This window comes from Geotrypetes seraphini, chromosome 1 (assembly GCF_902459505.1).
Source record: "Geotrypetes seraphini chromosome 1, aGeoSer1.1, whole genome shotgun sequence".
NCBI classification, from domain to species: Eukaryota; Metazoa; Chordata; class Amphibia; order Gymnophiona; family Dermophiidae; genus Geotrypetes; species Geotrypetes seraphini.
This window is the reverse complement of record NC_047084.1, coordinates 310,455,768-310,480,226: the sequence shown is the minus strand read 5'-3', so window position 1 is coordinate 310,480,226 and position 24,459 is coordinate 310,455,768. Positions and strand designations below refer to the sequence as shown.

At 42.0% G+C, this 24,459-nt stretch overlaps 1 protein-coding gene across 1 annotated transcript in view; it reads left to right on the top strand.

Moving 5' to 3' along the window:
- Positions 1–24,459, top strand: part of CAMK2D (calcium/calmodulin dependent protein kinase II delta) — a 563,004-nt gene that overhangs the window by 528,341 nt on the left and 10,204 nt on the right. The window contains 3 exon segments of the mRNA XM_033956020.1: positions 4,924–4,999; positions 13,735–13,829; positions 19,392–19,620. Of these exon segments, the coding sequence (XP_033811911.1) occupies positions 4,924–4,999; positions 13,735–13,829; positions 19,392–19,620 (400 nt within the window).

The window sequence follows — 24,459 nt, the reverse complement described above, 5'->3', positions numbered from 1 at the left end:
GCTGTCTGGGGAAATCTGGACATCTGATAACCCTATCCCACACTGGCCCAATGTTATAACTGTAAGAAGAGAGATCCGGTCATCATGGGGGGGAGGGGTGTGGAGAAGAAAAATGCTGGTTATCAGGGGGGTAGAGTGGCGGAGAGAAATGGTGGTTATCGTGGGGAGGAGAGTAATGGTTCCTCCATTAATAGCCTATCCTCGACGTCAGAAAATACATTGTTCCTAATAATAGCCTCGGCGTTTATTAGAAACCATATGGTAAACACAATACAATTGCAAAATTATTCCGAAAGTTACAATGCGAAAAGTGGGAGAACACTGAGGAGTATATGGTCTTTTTCAACAACAGTGGAGAAAAAGCCTCAAAAACACCATTCAGCACATTTCACTAACATTGTGACAAGCTGCCTTAATACTATCCTAGCTACAAATGCAAATCTCCCCTCAACCCAAATAGTAGAGGGGCGGGGGTGGCCGAAAAACTTCAAAACACAAAATATTTCAATGTGTGGAGAAAGTCCTCAGTCTCACAGCTAGCAATGGGGAATCCTCAACCTCTATATGCACCGCTGCCACATTTGTAAACCCAATAGGACTGAACCTGTGAACTAAACAATCAAGTGCACAAAAAGTGAAGTGCTAAATAGTAAATTTAAGATAAATATTTAAAGCTAATGCCGCCTCTGTCCCACTACGGGAAGGTAACTCAGCGACCTAAAGTTCATAGATGCCTCGGATAAGTCAAATCAAAAAATGAAACCACAGAAGCTGGCAGAGCGCTGAAACCTGAAATTTGAGTAAAGTACTTATCTCTCCCTGAATTGATGAAGAGTAGTTCAATTAATCCATGTGCTTGCTGATTAATACTATTATAGGCATAAAAAAAACTCCACTCATAAAACATCTTTCATATCTCACAAGAGATACAGTAATCTTTGTGAAACACAGTACAATGCAAAACAATGTGAATGCTTATATTCCTTACTAGTAAATTATGTTCAGTACAGATTACAAGATTAACTAGTTATTTCTAGTTTGCCTCAAATTCAGAATACAGACATTGGGTCCTTTCTACTAAAGTGCCTAACGCAGGGATTTGCAGCTCAGTAACTACAAGACAAATGCAGCAACTCTTGGAGATGTTCCCAGCATTCTATTCTACAGGTCGCATGTTAAATTGCCAAGTAGCATCTGGTTCCTGTCCACAGTTCATTCTAGGAGTCCCTTGCACCTCCTACTTAGGAGACAGTATGTGGGGCCCAGACGAACTACAGAATTGCTAGTCAGTGTACGATATTTGCCGCGCGCTACCTGCAAAATGCTGGGAACGCCCATTCTGCATCTTTGCCCTGCTTCCGAGAAGAAGAAGCACTTAGCACGTAGTTTACTGTGTGGTAACTGCTAAAATACTCAATGAAGAAGTTTATTTAAAATTACAACATGATCCCTCTTTAGAAATTTTTACAACGATTGGGGAAATTTGTTCTAAAGCAATAAAACAGGGTTTATTAACAAAAAAAGAATTCAGCTTTTTGACCCCACAACATTTTAAGATACCTATATTTTATCTTCTACCTAAGGTACACAAAAATGTTCAATGCCCCCCGGGCCGCCCCATAGTATCAGCTCGAGACTCTCTGTTGGAAAAAACGAGTAAATATATTGATAAAAAATTGTGCGGCTTCTTGAAGAATATAAAATCATATATACAAGATACCACACATTTTTTAAAAATGTTAAATGATTTACAAGGGGCAGTACCCACAAATTATATTTTAGTGACATTTGATGTCTGTTCACTTTATACGAACATTCCGCAAGAAGAAGCCCTTACAGTACTTGAAACTTTATGGAATACTCTTCCTAATAGGAATAATAATGTTACACAGTTCTTGAAAGAATTAAGTGCTGTTGCTTTACAAAATAACTACTTTATCTTCAATGGAGAGTTTTATAAACAACTGTCGGGTATTGCAATGGGTGCTTCATTTGCACCAACTATAGCCAATCTTTACATGTCATGGTTTGAAGAGTCTTTCATTTACATACTCCCTGAATTTCAATATGCAGTTCAATGGTGGCGCTTTATTGACGATATTTTTATGATATGGTCAGGTACTTTGCAACAACTACAAGATTTTGAAAGGTTAATCAATCAATGTCACCGATCTATTAAATTTACTATGTCTTCAAGCATGGATAAGATCAGCTTCTTGGATGTTTTAATACAGAAGAGAGATCATGGATTTGAAACATCTATTTATCGTAAAGATACTGATAAAAACACTTTATTAAAATTTGACAGTATGCATCCTGCTCATTTAAAAACTAGTATTCCTTTTGCTCAGTTTCTAAGATATCGTCGGATATGTAATACCAAAGAGATATTTATACAAGAAGCTAAAATTTTGGAACAAAGGTTAATCACCAGGGACTATCCTCATAATGTGGTCAAAAAAGCAAAAAAAAGAGCTTTGCACAATCCGAGAGAAGCATTATTGGAATATAGTAGACCTCAAGTAGAAGAAAAATTAATTCCATGCGTTATAAAACAAACTCGCATGTCTCAGCAGATTATTAGTAAATACAAAAAACATTTACCATTATTGAAAACTCTTTCATGTTTTGCTGAAAAGAAATTTATTTTCTCTCAATCAAGAAACAGAAATTTAAGTGACTGGTTATGTCACACATCTAAAGAACATTTTGATCCACAGAATATGGAGATGGCACTTGGACATGGTCCTTGTGGCCACTGTTCCAATTGTAACATTATGGTTACTACTTCTATGTTTATTAATCCGAAAAATGGTAAGAGCTATAATTTACGTCACACTTCCACATGTCAATCTACAAACATTATATATATTCTTCAGTGCCCATGTGACTTGCTATACGTGGGCCAAACATCACGAACGTTGACAGTAAGAATGACAGAACATAAAAGTTGCCTGAATACTAGCAAATTAACGGCTCCTATAGTCACTCATTGTGTTCAACAAAATCATAAGTTTGAAAATCTGAAGTGCTATGTAATAGAAAAATTAATTACATCTTTGAGGAGAGGCGATACTAGAAAAGTACTGTGGCAGAAAGAACAGCAGTGGATCAATCGGTTACAAACATTAGAACCTGAAGGCTTAAATACTGTACACGAATGGCAACCATTTTTATGAAGAGTTTCATCCTTGGGTCTGTTTTTGTTTCTGTTTTTGTGATATATTTTGAAGCTGGTAGATCAGAATTTGAGATTTTGGATTGGCTGGTGTTTAGCTTATCACGCATCACGTTTTTCGTGATGACGTCATGACGCCCGGTTCGTTCGGCTTTTTGTTCGAGCCGGGCGCGTCTCACAGTCCCAGAACCATTTTGGAGAGGAGCCAGCTTTATATGGACTATATTGGTAGAGGTGAAAATTCTGGATAATGGAATACTCCCCTGAAGTAGCCTTGTAGGAGAAACAGAAGGACTTTTCTGTTGGGACACGACTTGAAGAATCGTCAGAACCATCTTTTTTTCCAGATGAGTGAACGTTTTTTGCTCTCATTGATGGCAATATTTTCAGGCTTCTACAATTATTTACACCTGTGAAGTTGAGCTGTTGCCCTCATTAATAATTTTTTAGTTAGCTTGGTTCTGGTTTACACTGAAAAATTGATAAGTAATACTACTGACTAGGTTCACACACATAAAAAAGTTTGAAAAATAGAGAAAAGAGTTTTTGATAAAACGTATGAATGAGAATTATTTAAATGTACACGGAGTTTTTTTATGAACCCGTGATGATGTGAATGGGTCCAGGTACTTGTGTAGTCCTGGCCCCTCACAATTGAGGTTCATTTTTCTCCGTTGTTCTTTGTCTATATTATTTTTCATATGTTGCGTTATTGTAAGTGTGTAGCCTGAGAGTTTTTGATATATGAGGTGTGAACGTTGTCCAGCTACTAAAACCTTTATTCAATTTATTTGGTATACAAACTGCTAAAATACCACATAACCCATTATGCAGTTCTGCAGTAGTAGTCGCCACACGTTGAACCACGTATTAAGAGCTTGACCCAGTTTAATTTAAGGACCCCATAATATGGAAAAATAGACTTTGAAAACATTACTTTTTTCAAATGTCTTAAGTTCCAGAGTGGGCTGCCTGATGTGAAAAGACTAAAATGAGCATCCGTTTGACTCTCTTTGATATCTAAAGCTTGTTGGTCTCCTTTATGTAATGTAATAAATAAATGGCCAGGGTCATCCAATGATAGGGGTCACCTGCAGCTGAACCCTCTTTAACATGCGCCGAGGTACAGCATCTTCCCTCCCCCCACCCACCCCACACACACACCCAGGTATTTGCCCATCCACTGGGTCCTCTATAGCTACAGTGTCATAAACGGCACTAAAGGCTGCCTCACTATCTGCTGGAACCTATCCTCTTCCACATTCCACCACGCTGATACAACTTCCTGTGGGCGGGATGTGGCAGAAGAAAGTTTCTGCTGGCCAAAGAGGCAGCCTTTAGCGCACTCTCTGATGCTGTGAAGGACCCAATGGATGGATAAGTACCTGGGCATGGGGTGGGGGCGTCAGACCCAGGGAGACATACACTTGGGGGTTGGCCATCTTGATCCTTCCACCCAGAGCCCACTGATTCCCAGTTGAGCCATGGCACCAACATATAGAGAAGGTCTGCATGACAGAAGCAAGAAAGGTGCTTTTATTTGCATATATGGATGTGGTACATAGTGAAGGCTGGCATCTTATACAGCTGGTAAGCCAGGCTTTAAAAAAAAATTAAATAGCCTGTCAGAAGTATCTGTCATCTGCTCCTCTGTTGCAGTTATTCCGGACTGTCTTTTGGGTTGCCAGTTCCCTTTTCATCTGCCGTGCTGAAACATTTTGTTTCCTTTCTTTCTTTAAATGTAGCTCGCAAGCAGGAAATCATTAAAGTCACCGAGCAGCTGATTGAAGCTATTAATAATGGAGATTTTGAAGCGTACACGTAAGTTATGGAGGCAAGCTATGCTTTTGTAGATGTACCTTTTTTTTTCTGGTTTAGGTTATTGGTGGAATGTGGATGAGCAGGTAGTATTTTTGTCCCTGGTGTTCAGAGAGAGGATATATTTGGAAATCACATCTTTCCTCTCCCTGAGTGTTAAGCTGTGAATGTAGATCTGCCAGAAGCAGGGAGGATGCCAGCATTGCCACTGCAGCATTAGTGAAGGTCTGTATAAAATAGTGTGAAAGACCTAACGGGTATTTAACATGCCATCTAACCTTCATCCTGTTTGTTATCCATTGCTTAATATCACACTTTGGGGTCCTTTTACTAATCGATTTAGCATTCACTAATCAATTTAGCAAGCACTAAATGCTAAGGAGCCCATATTGTTGAGCCATAGGCCCTTTTCTGCCATCATAATCTATGTTTCTATCATGGGCTCACTTCAAAGAGGAACTTGGAGGGGAGGGTTATTTGAGTGGGCAGACTTGTTGGGCCGTAGGCCCTTTTCTGCCGTCATATTCTATGTTTTCTAGGTTTCATAGAATATAATAGACGCCTTAGCATTTAGCGCGCATTAATCAGTAGTGCGCACTATATCGGTTATAGCGCCTTAGTAAAAGGACCCCTTTGTTATTTGTCGTCATATATGTATTTTAAAAATTTCTATTCCGCCTATCAACTAGGCGGATTACAAATTCACATACATAAAATAAATGATTCAATAAGTAAAAGTACTTTTAAAATAATATGTCAGAACTTATTTTATAGTCTTTATGAGAGAACTACCAACTAGACAGTTGCGTGGGGACAGAAATCCCCGCCCGTCCCCGTCAGGATCCTCTCTGTCCCCACCCATCCCCGCAAGGAATTACCTCCATCCCCGCCCGTCCCCCAAAAAAGCAGCAATTACTTCAGACAGGATCATCAATTCTACAGTTTCTTTTCTGTTTGCGCTGCTGTTTTCCTTGTGGAATCTCTTTGGTGGAACCCTTTTTTTTGTTTTCTGTTCAGGTAATTAACTTATAAACCCCCCTCTTTTACTAAGGCTGACCTGTCCATTATATTATATGGACGAACCCTGCTTCCAAAGCCTTCCATCCTCGTGGGAGTCCCGTTGGCTAGAGGGGGGTCCCAGTGGGAATTCTGTGGGCCAGAGGGGGGTCGCCGTGGGAGTCCCGTGGGTTAGGGGGGATTCCCGTGGGACTCCCGCGGGACCCGCGGGATTCCCGCGATCCCCATTCCCGTGCAGACCTCTACTACCAACATTTCCTTATTTATAGAAAGCTTTGACAAATAGATGAGTTTTCAACAGTTTTTTAGAACAAGCTCCGAACCACATAGGGAGGAGCGATCACAAATCGGCCGAAGCCTTGGGGCCAATCGGCTAGGTCTAGAGGGGGGGGGGGGAGGGGAGGAGGATAGATTAGGGGTGAGCGGAGGGGAGATCGCCCCTTTCGATCCGGCTTCACACGAGGCGGACGCGGTTTCCCTTCCTCCCACCCTTGGCTGTCCCTTCGCGCGGCGCCCCTTCCTCCCCCCTCGACTGTTGCTTCATCTTTGCGGCCGCCTCCGGCTCCCGCGGCGATCATCCTTTGCATCCTCACTCCAACGGCTGCACGCCGATATGTCGGGGACTGCCGCCCGCGGGGTGCTTGCGGGAGGTGGGTGCGCGTCGGGAGGGGTTGGGCCGCTGCACACGCGGTCAGTTGGGGAGTCGCCGGCCGGGATCGCCGATCGGTGCGGTCGGTGTCGCGGGCCGGCGGCCCCGAGCGTGGTCGGGAGGTGGGTCGCGCCTGCTGGGGGTTTTCTTCTGCGGCCCATCTCCAGCGGCTTTGCGGGGCCGCCGCCGTCTGCGGCTGCTCGGCGCGCTGGGAGGTGGATGGCCTGGTCGGAGCCACGCTGCACGCGGCCACTTCAGTTGGGAGATCTGGCTCGGGGGGGGGTTGGCGGACTGCGTTGCATATCCGCTCAGGAGCTGGAGAAGGAGGCGGCCTGTCTGCCTCCGATGAGCTCCACTGCCGCCCCCCCCCCCTGCTTCCACTACGAAGATAAGTTAAAAAAAAAAAAAAAAAAAAACAAAACTTTTGATGGCCCAGCGCCGCGGTCTGCGGCCAACAGCGGCCATGCGGCGGCGAGCCGCAAGCTCCCCCGATTTCGAGCTGCATCGGCCAATTCGGGCCCGATGATGTTCGGCTGCCGCCCCACTCGGTCTCTGCGTGCCTTCACATCCGCTCGATCGCTAGGAGAGCACTTATGGGCCTTTGTGCCTCCTGCCTCTGCAAATCAAAAAAAAAAAAAAAAAAAATTTTTTTTAAATAATATTAATTTTAAATTAAGTCTGAGGGCTGGGTCTTGGCGTTCGACGGGCCACGGCAGGACTGTGGCCATTTGGCCCTGGTCCTCCCCAGGATCCAGCAGGTAGCTTTTGCGGCGCTACCGAGGACGACATAGAGAGAGAGTTGACCACCCACGTGGCCCCTCTCTGCTTGAGCCTGCCTGAGGAGTTCTCTATGGGTTAAAAAAAAAAAAAAAAATTTCTTTTGGTGAGCTTCCTTGCGATTAGATACCATTACATGCTATTTAACGCTATGCTATTAGGCAAATATATGCTATTTCATTAAATGCTATGCTATTACGCTATTATATGCTATTTGATTAAATGCTATTAAATGCTATGCTATTACGCAATTATATGCTATCTACGGCTATTATATGCTATTTGATTACATGCTATTAAATGCTATGCTATTACGCTATAAGCAACACTCCCAAAAAATGACAATAATGAATCAAACTTGGTAGAATGAAAAGGGGAATATCCCTGACGCAATTAGGGGAGGGTGCGGTGCAGAGGTTAGAGCTACAACCTCAGTACCCTGTGGTTGTGCCGCGGGAAAACGGGTTTTCTGGCCCCTTCTGTGGCAAGTTTAGGGATCAGCAAATTTAATTATCTTGCTAGTTATTCCCATCTCTTGATCATTGATATATGTTAAAGAAGACATTGGTCCCTCCTCTATTTATTTTCAAAGCCCATTTGAAATTTGGTACTAAGCTCTATACGAGGATTGCAAGATTTGTTATGGAAGAAGAAAAGCTTCAGATTCTGCCTGCCACAATTACTTTAGTACAGACAGTTACTGAATTAAGAAAAAGCTCATGGGCACAAAAAGCCCTCCTCCGATGAGGGTACAGCGCCCACGTGGCCACTAAGCCGGTACCGTTCCAACTCGCTGTGCCTGACTCCATACAGTGGCCTTCAGGCAGGGTAGGCGCTGATCCTTCGGTGGGGAGTTATGCACGGAGCATTCTGTAAATTCTCTGCATTCTGTGATTTCCCTATTGCTATCTCAGTCTAATTCTCTGATGCAATGTACTGGACAAACTATAGGAACTTGCCTTCAGGGCTGTGTTGGATAGAGATGTTATGCTTCACTGTGCTAATTCTAGTCTTGCCATCTATCCAATCAGCTGAATTTTATGATCCTATAATTCTTATCCAGGGGATGGGCTAAATTTACAACACATTAGATCGGCATATATCTTTCCCGTTATTCCAGTTAATGAGACAGCGATCCATGAATTTCTTTATTATAACTTTTTATTTCCATGAATTATCTTATTTCTTTTCCGTGAATTTTCTTTAACTATAACTTGCAATAGTTTTTGTTTTTTGTTTTTTTTTGGTAAAATCTGGCTTTGAGATCTTCACATCTCACACATCATGATCATGATGGGAATAGCTGTTCAACTGGATTTGACTGCCGACAACCTCCACATCACAAGTCACGATCCATGCCGCCTGTGCCGAAGAAGCCACCAGCACCGAAGAGGCCCGTGGCCAGCACGCGCGCTACCACCACGGCTTCTACGGCCGCACCTCTCAGCTGGAGCTCAGCACCGCCCGCGATTTTAACCCCACTAAGCTGGAAGGCAAATGAGATAGTCCAATGGCTTAGCCTTGGATAAGATCTCCCGAGATTGGGGCAGCATCCACTCGGCGGGAACTTCGATTCACAGGTCACGGCTCCGATGCATACTACTGTACAACACTTGTTTCATACGAGAGCACACGCATCCTACAACCGAAGGAACCAGATACAGGCAATTTTACAAGGGTATCACTTTATCTTCTCTTTGCGTAGAGGTAAGAAGGAGGCCGTTACAGCATTACAGGGTTATCCGACTGGGCCTCCTTAAATTTTCTTTTGACCTTAACGGGCCCCTTATACGTGAAACACAGCGATAATACATCAAGAAACATAATTGATAAAATTACAATTTTCCTTAAAAAAAATTAGTGGCTTAGTGCACACTAATGCCACAGATAGTAAATAGGTCCTATTGCATAAAATGGGACATGTGGGTAAATAATTCCTACTAACACATCATTTTGCACAAGCTTAGCCACACCAGTTCGATTTACCTCACTTCCGGCACACCTCATGTATTAACGGTTTTCTTTCCCACACAGTCTATTCATACCATCGTGTTTACTACCTCATTACCAGAGACCACATCAGCTGACATCTCGAATCCTGTACGCACAAGCATCGGCAGTTCGATAATCAGCATCTGGGAGGTAAGTCCAATACATGAAGGGACAGGGCTTTAGAGGGATAGATGGAATCGCCGTGTTCACATATCGGCTACAGATAGAACAAATTTTATTTTGGTTCTATGAAAGTTATAAATGGATAGACTAGAAGCTGGGTCCTATATCAAACGAATTGACAAGGAAGCTGACTTGATTCGGCCCTTAAGTTGGGGTGTATAACAAAGGGCCTACTTTCGCTTTATCCATTCAACGACTTCCATAAGGGGGTTTTATAAGACCTTCATAAGGAAGGTTTACGTTACCTCAACAGCATCTACGAGACATTATGTCCGAGGCCTCCCTTACGGTTTGCATTCCTTCCGGAACTACTACACACACATATTAGGACCTAATATTTACTGGTCTCACATGCTTGGATTATGGGGAACATGGGATAATTAGTTTGATATCTACACACTGATCCAGATATGCTCCTCCGTACATTGGAGAGGCTCATCAGTACACTGGATATGCTCCTCATTGGCTAGGCTCATCAGTACATTGGATCCTCTGTGCATTGCTAGGCTCATCAGTACATTGGATATGCTCCTCTGATATGCTCCTCTGTACATCGCTAGGCTCATCAGTACATTGGCTAGGCTAATCATTACATTGGATATGCTCCTCTGTACATTGCGCGGCTCATCAGTACGGGGGATATGCTCCTCTGTACATCGCTCGGCTCATCAGTACATTGGTTATGCTCCTCTGTGCATTGGCGAAGCTTATCAGTACATTGGATATGCTCCTCGGTACATTGGATAGGTGCATCAGTACATTAGATAGGCTCCTCTACATTGGCTAGGTTCATCAGTACATTGGATATGCTCCTTTATACATGGGCTAGGCTTATCAGCACATTGGATGGGCTCCTCTGTACATTGGCTAGGATTATCAGTACATTATATGGGCTCCTCTGTACATTGGCTAGGCTCATCAGTACATGGGATATGCTCCTCCGTACATTGGCTAGGCTTATCAGTACATTGGATGTGCGCCTCTGTACATTGGCTAGGCTTATCAGTACATTGGATATGCTCCTCTGTATCAGTACATCGGATATGCTTCTCCGTACATTGGCTAGGCTTATCAGTACATGGGATATGCTCCTCTGTACATTGGCTAGGCTCATCAGTACATGGGATATGCTCGGATATGCTCCTCTGTACATTGGCTAGGCTTATCAGTACATTGGATGTGCTCCTATGTACATTATCAGTACATAGGATATGCTCCGCGGTATCAGTATATTGGATATGCTCCTCGGTACATTGGCTAGGCTCATCATTAGTGGGTTGTTGTCTACGCTGAGACAAGGAAGTTATCTGTGCCTAGTGCGCAGTACCCGGGCAGTGGGTTGCATATAAAAATTTTCTGTACGTTGAGACGATGAAGTTATCTGTACCTTGGCATATATAGTTGGAGCGCAGTACCCGTGCAGTGGGTTGCATATATATTTGGAGCGCAGTACCCGTGCATATATATATATTTGGAGCGCGGTACCCGTGCAGTGGGTTGCATATATATATTTGGAGCGCAGTACCCGTGCAGTGGGTCGCATATATATATTTGGAGCGCAGTACCCGTGCAGTGGGTCGCATATATATATTTGGAGCGCAGTACCAGTGCAGTGGGCTGCATATGTATATTGGAGCGCTGTACCCGTGCATCGGGTTGCATATATATGTTTGGAGTGCAGTACCCGTGCATCGGGTTGCATATATATTTGGATCGCAGTACCCGTGCAGTGGGTTGCATATATATGTTTGGAGCGCAGTACCCGTGCAGTGGGTCGCATATATATTTGGAGCGCAGTACCCGTGCAGTGGGTCGCATATATATATTTGGAGCGCAGTACCCGTGCATCGGGTTGCATATATATTTGGAGCGCAGTACCCGTGCAGTGGGTCGCATATATATATTTGGAGCGCAGTACCCGTGCAGTGGGTCGCATATATATATTTGGAGCGCAGTACCAGTGCAGTGGGCTGCATATGTATATTGGAGCGCTGTACCCGTGCATCGGGTTGCATATATATGTTTGGAGTGCAGTACCCGTGCATCGGGTTGCATATATATTTGGATCGCAGTACCCGTGCAGTGGGTTGCATATATATGTTTGGAGCGCAGTACCCGTGCAGTGGGTTGCATATATATTTGGAGCGCAGTACCCGTGCAGTGGGTTGCATATATATTTGGAGCGCAGTACCCGTGCAGTGGGTTGCATATACATATTTGGAGCGCAGTACCCGTGCAGTGGGTTGCATATATAGATTTGGAGCGCAGTACCCGTGCAGTGGGTTGCATATATATTGGGACCGCAGTACCCGTGCAGTGGGTTGCATATATATTTGGAGCTCAGTACCCGTGCAGTGGGTTGCATATTTTCATTACACTGAGGCGATTCAATGCGAAAATTTATCAGGGCCTGTGCATATATGGGTAGCATATAGGCCGCAGCTACAGCACTTAGGGGGAACCCGCGATAAGCGAGGTTTCGCTATCCCGGGTAGTGGAGGGTAAGCACAGCATATGAGTCAACGACATACACCTTTACATTGCTTAGGAAATTGGGCATGTCACCTTGCTTGGACGGCAGGGAGGCCAAGCCATGATCTTCACAGCAACGTACTGCTGATGAGAGGACACATCCTTGAACGGGATAGGTCCAGCGAGCAAGGGAAGCTGTTACGGCAACCCACATTCGGAGAGGATGGAGAGGCATATGCTGTGCACCTGATCATGTGGTGGTCATACCTGATTGATTATTCTGCTCAGTTGATGACAGTTGTGATGTAATAGTGCTGTTATGGCTGCGGCCTAATAAAATTCCACACTAGTTGAAAACGCTTGTGTAGTGTCTTTGTGTTCAGGACAGGGGGTACAGCACCAAGTGCTGAGTGCACGATTTGTGAAATGAACTGAAATCAGAACAGAATCTCAGTGCATTCCATAATCTTGGGCTGATTACCGAGATTACTGGCATCCAGCTCTTTTGATAATGCACATCATGGCCACATTCGAGAGACAATCTCATTGCCATTTATGAACACAGTTCACGGTTTGGCATATATTTTCTCAAGTTTTTGAAGAAAAAGGATCTCTATGTATGTGCTTTAAAAATAAACTATTCTCATAGAATTCACTATACATCAGGTTTTATACCATACAGCCCCTGGATGTTTTCGAAATTTCTTGGACTTATATTGTCCAAGAAAGGAATTAAAGATTTTGCATAGGATATGAGATTTGTCATTGATGAAAGAGAGAAATGTGATACATACCAGGGTCAGGAATTTTATGTTTTCAATAGTAGGGGGGTGAAAATTTGGAATTCGTTGACAGGTCAGTTACGATTAGGTAAACCCAGTGATACCTTTAAGAAACTTTTGCAGACACAGTTATTTGTGAATAAAAATACAGTATTTCTGTGATACTTTTAAAAAACCCTGTTTTACTAAGGTGAGCTAAGCGTTTTAGCACGAGTTTAGCGCACGCTAAACCTACACGCACGCTAACCGCTAACACATCCATAGACTAACACGCACGCGTTAGCATTTAGCTCATGGTTAGCGCGCGCTAAAAAACATAGCACACCTTAGTAAAATGAGCCCTTAGTTATAGGACAATGCATTTATGTGAACGAAATGAGTTCTGAATAGGGGAGTATGTAAGAGAGTCTATGAGTATATGTTGTATTGTTGTTATTTATTGTGTATGTTGGTTTATAAATATCTAGACTAGGTGTACATTTTTTAAAATAAATAAATAACTAAATGATTAAAAAACAGGTAAAATCTGAGCAAGGACCTTTCTAATGATGGTTCCTACTTTATGGAACAGGTCACTGGAGGGTATTATGTTTAAACTAGATTATTGCCTTTAAAAAAAAAATAGTGAAAGACTGACTTTTCCTTGCAAGGCTCCCCTAAGAAGAAGGGTTTTTAGTCTGCTGATTATTGCTGTTCATATTTTTTTGTGTATTTGTTTGACTTTTGATTGTTTTTATAACTTGTACATGACTCAGGCAGCCTTGGTTTGGCTGGAGAGATGGTCTTTAATCAATAGGTAATTCAATAAATATATTGAACATGGTATACATATATAACCATGGTATGCTTTTATTTTTCCTCTGTAGAAAGATCTGTGATCCAGGCCTTACTTCCTTTGAACCTGAAGCTTTGGGGAATCTTGTTGAAGGCATGGATTTCCACCGTTTCTACTTTGAAAATGGTACATACTTGTTTCCTATCAGCATGTGGTTTCGTAAAATCACTTTATTTTTACCCTCAGCCAAGGCACTCATGGAAGGGAGGGGGAAGAAGGCGCTTTTGCACAAAGTATTTAAAAGAATGTGAATACTTTTTTCCTGAAAAACTGTACGCATTAAATAGGTATAAATAGGTGCAAATCTTTTGTACATTTCCTGAGGTAATTTTCAAAAGCACAAGTCTGCATATACAGTACTTTCAGTTCGAAAGTCTGGAAGACTCCACAGAGATGAAAGTATGTATGTACTTTTCACTTATATGGTCAATTGTGCAGGTACCCTCATAGGCCCAAATTCTATATATGATGCCTAAAAAGTCAGCACTGAAAAGGATGGCACTTAACACGATTCCGTAAACCGCCTCCGAAGTTAGGGCATTATGTGTGATTCTATAAACTGTGCCCAACATTTAGGTACAACCATTTATGCCAATGAAAATCAGGCCTAAATACCTGCACCTAAGTTGTACACGGATCGAACATATTCTATAACAGTGTGCCTAACTTTTTAGAAATGCCCATGACCTACCCATGCTCCTCCCCTGAACACACCCCCTTTTGAGATCCATGCACTAGAATTTACTTGTACCACTTTATAGAATACACTTACGGAATACTGCATGTAAATTCTAATTAGTGACAATTATTATTTGTTAATTGCTAATTATCACTACTGATTGGCTTGTTAATTAAGTTGCACATGCAAATTGGCAATGTGTACAGATCTGCATGTACAACTTTGGACATACTATACAAAATCAGGTCCAAACTGCTTACCTCATTAAAAGACCTCAGTTGACAAAAAAAAAACCTAGCTACATTTCACTGAAGCTTCAGGTAGGAGTGTGCATGTAGAAAAGTTTAATTGTTTCTTGATTTTGTTTCATGTTTTATTCTGGCATATGCAGTTTTATTTTCACGCACAATGGCATGAAATAATGTGTGCTAAAATATTTTATTGGCCACTTTTCATGTGCTAATTTAGGGTCTTTAGGGTGTGATAAGTTTTGAAGTTACTATATAACTACCACAAAAATTAATGTGTGATCATTTCAAAGCTCTCGCTGTAGAAGCAGTGGAAGAGGGGGCTGCCCTGCAGCAACCAAAGAGGGCAGCTATTTAGCGCACGACAGGCACCGCAGTGCCAGACAGTATGGAGCCATCCATGTTATCAAGCACTGCATGTAATGCAGTGCAGACCCAGAAATCATCTATGTACCATAGCCAAGGAAGTCCTCCCCTGTAAGAGCCTGACACTTCCCCTACCTCTAAACTCCTACCCCCACAGAACCCCTGGGGGCTCCATGTGGTCTAATAGTCTCTAGGCAAGAACTAAGGACCTCTGCTGCCACCCTAGGAGTGTACCAGGAGCCAAAATGGCCACCATGATCCCTAGCAGTCATTTCATGATAGTACTGGAACCCATGGGGTGAGTAAGAGCTCTAGAGCAAATGTTTTTGAGTGATGCAGGGCATGGGGAGAAAGAAAAATAGACTATATTTGAAAAACAACAATTCTGTGAGTGAAAAAATATTTCCTCCTATTGGTTTTAAAAGTATCTCCCTGTAACTTCATTGAGTGTCCCCTAGTCTTTGTAACTTTTGATGGAGTAATAAATTGATTCACTTGTACCCATTCTATACCACTCAGGATTTTGTAGACGTCAATCATATCTCCCCTCAGCTATCTCTTTTCCAAGCTCAAGAGCCCTAACCTCTTTAGTTTTTCCTCATACAAGAGGAGTTTCATCCTCTTTACCATCTTAGTCCCTCTTCTTTGAACCTTTTCTAGTTCTTCTATACCGTATATACTCAAATATAAACTGAGATTTGGGGGCCAAAAATTTGGCACAAAAATGAGGGCCTCGGTTTATATTTGCATCTACATTTGAGTACTCTAACTACTGTAGTTTAAAAAAATATCAAAATTTAAACCTACTGAGGGTCTGGCTGTGGGTAATAGAGTCACGGGTCGGGGCAAGCCCAACATGCAGGTAGGCAGCTGTTTCCTCCTGGCAGCGACAGTGGCCGTGGCGGTCCTCCATGCTATTTGCTATCCACCGGGAGGAGGAGAGAGTGAGGAGTCAGCAGTGCATCCGGATTGCGAGCAGCTCTGCCTTCAGTCCCAGACCCGCTAAACTGTCTGGCAATAATGAAGCCTAATGCTGCAGGGGCCTTCCCTTTTGCCAAATTGCCATAGGCTCTGCCGGTCTCTCTCCCGTCCCTCAAAATTAGGAAGTAACTTCAGAGGGGGGCAGGATCGAGACTGGCAGAGCTTATAGCGATTTGGCAAAAGGGAAGGCCCCTGTGGTGTCAGGCTTCCTTACTGACAGACAGTTTAGTGGGACCAGGACTGAAGGCAAGGCTGCTCGCAATCTAGATGCACCGCTGACTCCTCACTCTCCCCTCCTCCTTGCAGCTGGCAAACAGCATGGAGGGCTGCCGCCAGGAGGAATCAGCTGCCTGCCTGCATGTCAGATCTGCCCCTGACCCACGATGGAGGAGGTGGAGGGAAATAGAGATGAGGTATTAGAGCAAAGAGGTGAGAGGATATGCTGGATGGAGGGGGCAAGACAGTAGTTTCTGGTTAGAAGAGTTAAAATAAAGGGGGAAAGAAAAGATGCTGGAAGGAGGGAGAGAGGGAAGAGTTAGCAAAAACAAACAAACTGAAGAATAATAGGATGAGGGAAATGGAAAATTGTAAATAGAAGCAGATAGAGATGCAGAAAAATAAATGGAGGAAAACTGAAAGGAAAAGGTTAAAGTCAAAGATGGATGTAGGAAAATAATTGAAGACAGGAAGGAGAGAAGAGGCATATAGACTACAGACCCTGGAAAGAAAATTAAGAAAAAACAGAAGAAAGTAGAAACTGGAAACTGGAATAAACATGAATAAAATGGCCAGATAACAAATGTAGAAAAAAAAATAATTTTATTTTTAATTTCATGAACAGAAAATGCAGTTTTCTGTAAATTTGCAGTGCTTTCTTTTTATATTCCGAAGTGCAGAGTTCTGTTTCTCTTTCTCTGGTGTTGAACTGCATATCTTACCAATCTTGAGGTTTAAGTTTGATTTTTGTCTATATTTATTTAAGTTTGTGGTTGCTTGTAGAGGCGTTTTCCTATGTAGGGGCTTTGTTGTGATATATGCATCACATATATTTGTATTATGTTTAGTGACTTACAAGATAACTGATAGGGAGGGAGGGTGAACCGTCTTTATAGATTGGCGCACCATGATAACCCCAATTTCTAACCTCATTTTATATTCAAATCAACCTTTTCCCCCCTTTTTGGAGGTAAAAAAGGATACCTCGGTTTATATTTGGATCCGTTTCTATTCGAGTATATACAGTATGTTTTTTGAGATAAGGTGATCAGAATTGAATGTAATACTCAAGGTGAGGTTGCATCGTAGAGCAGTACAGAGGCATTATAATATTCTTAGTCTTGTTTACCATCCTTTTCTAATAATTCCTAGCATATTTGGTTTCTTTTGACCACTGCCGCACATTGTACAGAAGGTTTCAGCGTATTGTCTACAATGACTCCCAGATCTTTTTCTTGCGTGCTGACCCCCAAGGTGGACCCTAGCATCTGATAACTATGTTGAAGTGGTAGCCCCTGCTCTGATTGGATTCCTTCTATTGAGTGTGCTCTAGCAGCTGTAATCTGCCCTGGATAGCATTTTGGTTTATGAATCAGCATTTTGGCTTATGATTCAGCATTTTGGTTTATGATTGACTAAATGATGTTGTACTTACTGCTCAATTCCTAAACCAATAAATAAAGGCCCTGTTGCTCAGTAGCACTTACCCAGGTTGGAGTGGGTCCTCACCGGAAAAGAATCAATCACCAAGGATATATCTGGCTTTTCAGCAGTGTTATCCAAGTACTATACTATACAGGTCTTATAGCCCACAATTTTTCAACAAGGATTCAGCGTGGCTAACAAAATACTTTGTACAGCATTTACAGTAGTAACAATGCATGAGGCATGAGAGATCAGTAGTGACCATCTATAGTAGTGCTGCTAGAAATCTTTACTGGGGTGGTCTAGAGCAGTGGTTCCCAACCCTGTCCTGGAGGACCACCAGGCCAATTGGGTTTTCAGGCTAGCCCTAATGAATATGCATGAGAGAGATTTGCATTTAATGGAAGTGACAGGCATGCAAATCTGCTTCATGCATATTCATTAGGCCTAGCCTGAAAATCCGATTGGCCTGGTGGTCCTCCAGGACAGGGTTGGGAACCACTGGTCTAGAGGGCGGAGCCAAGGCTGAGCTGGAAATTATCGGATATGTTGATATTCAGCACCAGTACCTGGCTAACAGTACAAACAGGCCGAGACAGCAAAAACTAGCTGACTTAACCAATTCTTATAATTATTAGGATTTTGGCAGTATCCAGCTAACTTTCAGAAGCCACTTTATCCCCAAATATCCAGAAACCACCCATCACTGAATACCTGGATATAACTTTATGGCATTTAAAAGCAATGCTGACCACAGAGTTTAAATTATGGGGCCAAGACTTTTTTTAAGGGATATATTTCCAAACTGTCAACATATGTAAATTAGTCTTTGGAGAGGGTGCAGGAAGTAGGGAGACACAAACCAACAATGAGTGAATTCCTTCAAAAAGGCAGTAAATAATTCCTAATAAATAAATAACAAAATGCAATACAATTAAAATTTATGTTCCACAAACACCTGTTCAGTATTAAGCACATCGTAAAAGATTTACTAGATATGCCTAGGGGGTGTATAAATAGTACTTGTTACAAAAGAAGAATTCACAGACATCACATTACTGTTAAAGTGCTGAAATGTTTCTGGAACAGATAAGTCTTGAATATTTATCCTAAAAATCATATAGCCAGCTGACAGAGAGGGACATTTTCAACAGGATGTATAAGTCTGAGGTTGGACGTTTTAGGCAGGACGTCCACAAACCCAGGAGAAAAAAATGTCCATTTTCAAAGCTGCTGGACGTCTATCTTTTATTTTTGAAAATGGCATAAGTATAAGGGTCCAGAGAAGGGCAACTAAAATGGTTAAGGGGCTGGAGAAGTTGCCGTACAGCGAGAGATTAGAGAAACTGGGCCTCTTCTCCCTTGAAAAGAGGAGACTGAGAGGGGACATGATTGAAACATTCAAGATAATGAAGGGAATAGACTTAGTAGAGAAAGACAGCGAGAACGAGAGGACACTCTCTAAAGTTGAAAGGGGATAGATTCCGTACAAATGTAAGGAAATTCTTCTTCACCCAGAGAGTGATAGGAAACTGGAATGCTCTTCCGGAGTCTGTTATAGGGGAAAACACCTTCCAGGGATTCAAGACAAAGTTAGACAAGTTCCTGCTAAACTGGTGAGACTGGACTCATTTGGAGCACCTTGGGGCTGCCGTGTGAGCAGACTGCTGGGCAGGATGGACCATTGGTCTGACCCAGCAGCAGCAATTCATACGTTCTTAATCCCGGAACTGTGTAACAATGTGAATTGTTTTCATCTTGGTTCTCTTTCAGCGTTGTCCAAGAGTAACAAGCCAATCCACACCATCATCTTGAATCCGCATGTGCATCTTATAGGAGAGGATGCTGCCTGCATAGCTTACATTCGACTCACACAGTACATGGATGGAAGCGGGATGCCAAAGACCATGCAGTCTGAAGAGACTCGCGTCTGGCACCGTCATGACGGCAAATGGCAGAATGTACACTTCCATCGATCGGGGTCACCAACAGTACCTCTCAAGTAAGAGAAAATAATGTACATATAAGAAATAGGTTACCTCGGATTTGTAAGGACAATAGAATTTTATTCTCCACATGGCATACATTAAAATGTATCAATAACCTAACACCTATTCAGATTCATCAATCCACGTGTCAGTCCATATGATTGAACTCCAAGATTCAAATTGGCGAATCTAAGATCCTCTGGAAGCATTGACTGCAAGCAGGTATACGCACATTAGATGATATGATATCAAATGGGAAATTGCTTGATTTTTCACGACTGCAACAATCATTCGGTATTTCAAAGTCTTAAGCCTATAAGTGGTTGCAGTTGAAGCAGGCCATTCAGAAGGGGTTCCCTGATTGGCAAAACTTTAAAAAAATCAGTATAGCTTGACGGGCCTATGCTTCCAGACCGATTTGCTAGGGCATCAGGCAGCCAAGTGGTATAAATTAAATATCTGATCATCTGAATAAAAAAACCTAAAACTAGTCTACAAGACATTTGGAGCATTGAGACAAAGCAGCAAATTTCTGCTAGATGAAAATGTATGACGTCTTTCCCCCTTCCCCAACATTTGATATTTGACAGTTCATTAATAGCTCAATATCAGGCAGCTATTGTTCAAGAATTGTCCTGTTGATGCATAGAATATCACAATATTGTACATCACTACCCAATGTTATGCACCTACGTTTACAAACAGCAAGTTTACCTTGAGAAGCAGAGAAGGAATTGTTATTTCTCTTTACAGTGTAAGGGATGGTGTGTTCTGTTTAATTTTGGCATTTGGTAACACCAGGTAGATTATACAAGCTAATTCACTAAGGTGAGTAAAATTATTTTGAAGTACACAATCACCATTTTTGAACAAGGCCTTCTTGAGTATTACAGTTTTCTCAAACTCTAGCTATATAGACTGTAGAATTAAATATGAGCTTCCAATACAGGTCTTACTAGCTTTCTGAACTGTATAATTAAACCATGATTTTTAAAGGTATGTTGTTCAGCCATGCTTTTGGCACTTACCTTGTTTCTAGAAACAAAACATACACGCTAGGAGACTTTTTATATTCTTGGGCAATGACGGATCATCTGTTTGAAATGAGGTGTAATGAACTGTCAAATATCAAATGGTGGGGAAGGGGGAAAGACGTCATACATTTTCATCTAGTACAGTAGTACCTTGGATTACGAATATAATCTGTTCCAGGAGCATGCTCGTAATCCAAAATGCTCGTTTATCAAAGCGAGTTTCCCCATAGGAAATAATGGAAACTCACTTTGATGCATTCCCCCCCCCCCCGAGAACCGGCATTGCTCCCTTCGAAGGCCCCCCCCCTGCGATCAGGCACCCCCCCTGCCTCGAACCGGCACCCCCCCGCCACGATCTGACCCCCCCCCGCCACGATCCGACCCCCCCCCGACACGATTGGGCACCCCCCCGCCACGATCCGACCCCCCCCCCGACACGATTGGGCACCCCCCCGACACGATCCGACATCCCCCTCAACTCAATTGGGCACCCCCCCCCGCCTCTTCTTACCCTCATCTGGGCACTCTAGAAGATCGGACTCCTCGTCTGCTGGGCCTTGAGCATCTGAGCATGCTCAAGGCCTGTGAGTTCATGTTCACGTTCAGAACGTGAACTCGCAGGCCTTGAGCAGCTCAGATGCTCAAGGCCCAGCAGACGAGGGCCGATCTTCAAGAGTGCCCAGATGAGGGTAAGAAGCGGCGGGGGGGGTGCCCAATTGTGTCGGGGGGGATCGGATCGTGTCGGGTGGGTGCCCAATCGTGTCGGGGGGTGCCCAATCGTGTCGGGGGGGGGGTCGGATCGTGGTGGGGGGTGCCCAATCGTGGTGGGGGTGTCGGATCATTGCGGGGGGGGGGGGTGCTTGTAAATCGAGCCATGCTCGGTTTCCAAGGCACCGATTTTGCAAATGTTTTGCTCGTCATGCAAAACACTCGCAAACCGGTGCACTTGTAAACCGAGGTACCACTGTACTTGAAAAATAACACTGTGCAACACATTTTAACTTTTTTTCTGGGGCAAGAAGAAAATGTGGTTTACTTTATAGAATTTGACCTCCTGTGCATGAAAATAGACTCAGTTTTCTACTACCACGTATAGTTTTTGAGCAAATCGCAAATATTTATAGCACGAGAAGTCATAATGTAACGCATTGCGCCGATTTAATCTCAACTGTGAAGCTTGAAAATTGCTGATGATGAAATACAGCGCATTGCTGATGATGCAATAGGCCTACAGAGAACTGCATATTCCAGCTCTGCCTCCTCACCCATAATAATTTAGCACATTATGACATCATCATTAAAATTAATACTTTAGCTTAAAAATCTAACTTATGGCAAACTGTTTTAATATAACATTTACTCCATGCATTAGAAAATATCGTGAAAATTTTAATTTTTGCATTATAATGTTCTTTTGCCAAAAATCAGAGGGTTATACCAAAAGATTAAGGTCAGTTTTGAATTCAGCGACCCCAAATCAATATAGAACACCCAGTACAATTCATGCCCCAAAACAGTGTAATTGGCCAACACTGCCAGAAGTTTCAGACCTCTAGCTGGCGCTTTCTGCCCTTTTAAAAAAAATCATTTAGCAATGTAATTACAATACTGAAACCATTATGAGCCTATGATTACCCTCTGTCTCTGGTATTCTCAGGCAAAAACTGGCACTAAGGGATGTATTTACCGAATTGTGCCAGCATCCCTATTGACCTTAATGGGCCTATTGACACTCAGTGGTAATTGATACACATTTTTGCAGTTTGGAAAATATACTCCTCAATGCCAGAGAATCTCAGAGATGAAGGGCAGTCATAGGCCTGTAAAGCTTTCAGCATTGTAAATATATTGTTAAATGATTCAGAGCAGCATTTTACATTTGCATATTGTCTTAACTATTGAAACTAAAGGATCTTTTGATGAACAATGAGCGTTGATGTATTTTAGCATATAGTAATTGGATAATCATACCCTTAGAAGGTCATTTAGAAAGGCATTTTTGATGAAGGGGCTAGTGAGCTGACCATCATGATAGACACTTGATCAGAAAGCTCCAGCTCCCAATCAGGTTATAGATTTATTTACTTAATATATCGCTGTTACTTTACAGAGAATATCAGCTGTTTTTAACATTAAAATAATCAGTAATAACAAAGGAATGCCATAATACCACCCAGGAAATCACCCCCAAAACTACCCCAAATAAAAACCCTATTTAAACATCCTTAGAGCCCCATAAAAGGAATGCAGCCCCTCTGTACAGCCAATCCTACCAAGGCAATATTTTCTATTTCTGCTACAGCAATTTTAACCTTCTTCAAGAACAGACCCATAGGCCTGAAAGAACAACCAGGCCTTTAGACGCTTTTTAAATTGAGAGGTAAATAATTCTTCCCTTAAATCTTGTGTCAAATAATTCCACATAACTACTGGGGAATGAACCAGAGCAACAAAATTAAGGGACATCCGTGAAGCAGCTGAGAAAGACGAAACATGTCGGAAGAATCAACATTCAGACAGCACTCAGAGAAGTGCCATATAACTTTGCAAAGCAATAAAAAAGATTGAAATAATCAAATGCATATGAAGTTCTATATGAAGCTCTATACTACACTAACAAAGCTGATCAATGATGCATGCAGGACATCAATTTTAATAAGAGTTGATGTAGATCACAGTGCAAGATTCCTGTTGGTACGGAAATAAACCACATGGAAAGCACATTCTGAAGATACAGCTTAAAAGTTTAAAATATACCTTCAAATTTGTGATTAGAAGTTACATTATTATATAGTACCTGTAGATTGGTTTGCAGAGTAACTAGAGTATAACCATTGCATTAGCAGTAATAAAAAAGGCATCTTTTCATATACCTTCCAATTTTGTATATTTTACCCCTGGGACTTTTAGAAGAGAAGCTTGACTGGAACATAATTCTCAAGGAAGTGTATGCGGCTTTATTAATTTAGCAAGTGTGATCGGCAAGCCTAGATGTAAAGCTTTAAACACAACCACCATTAATTTAAATCGTATATGATAATAAACTGATAACCAGTGACTGCCTACCAACAATGGGGTAACATGGTCACACTGTCCACTTCCATGAACTATTCTGGACATAAACGGTGAGTGTAATAATACCAGAAAAGAAGCTCTGTTAACTGATCCTTTGATGGCACGTAACATTCGCAGTACTTTGCTGTATAATGTTGTTTATATGATCTTCAAAGGACAATGTTGCCGTCATTTGGGACGGCTTTGGGAGATGTATAGACCCGGAAAAGCCCCGCGATCTGTTGGTAGTATGAAGTTAGTATGTCAATCATCTAAGAACATAAAATATGTGTCTACAGAAATGAAAATGTTTACGAATGTCTTTATGGAATAGTTTATCCGGTCAAATAAGATTATGTGTGGAATATTCCATTTTAGTATCCAATAATTTTTATTGGTATTTAAAGAAATCATACATATAAGAATCTCAACACAATATACAATAACATGTCATGTAAGTAAAGGTATTAAAAAATAAAACAGAACAATATAAAACAAAATAGTATGAACAACAACTAACAATTACTCATCGATGCTATCATAGATACATAAAAAAGGACAGTATGGATGAATATCTCATTGGAGTGTCCTGTACGATTGCCTTGTTATATATTTAATGATGATGTTTGTAATTTCCCTTTATACAGTTAGGCAGTCATACATTGGCATCTATCATGACTGTTTTGTTTGTTGTGGGTTTTTTTCTCTGATAAAATTTCAATAAAAATATTTGAAATCAAAATCATCATGGTTTTAACAGGCACA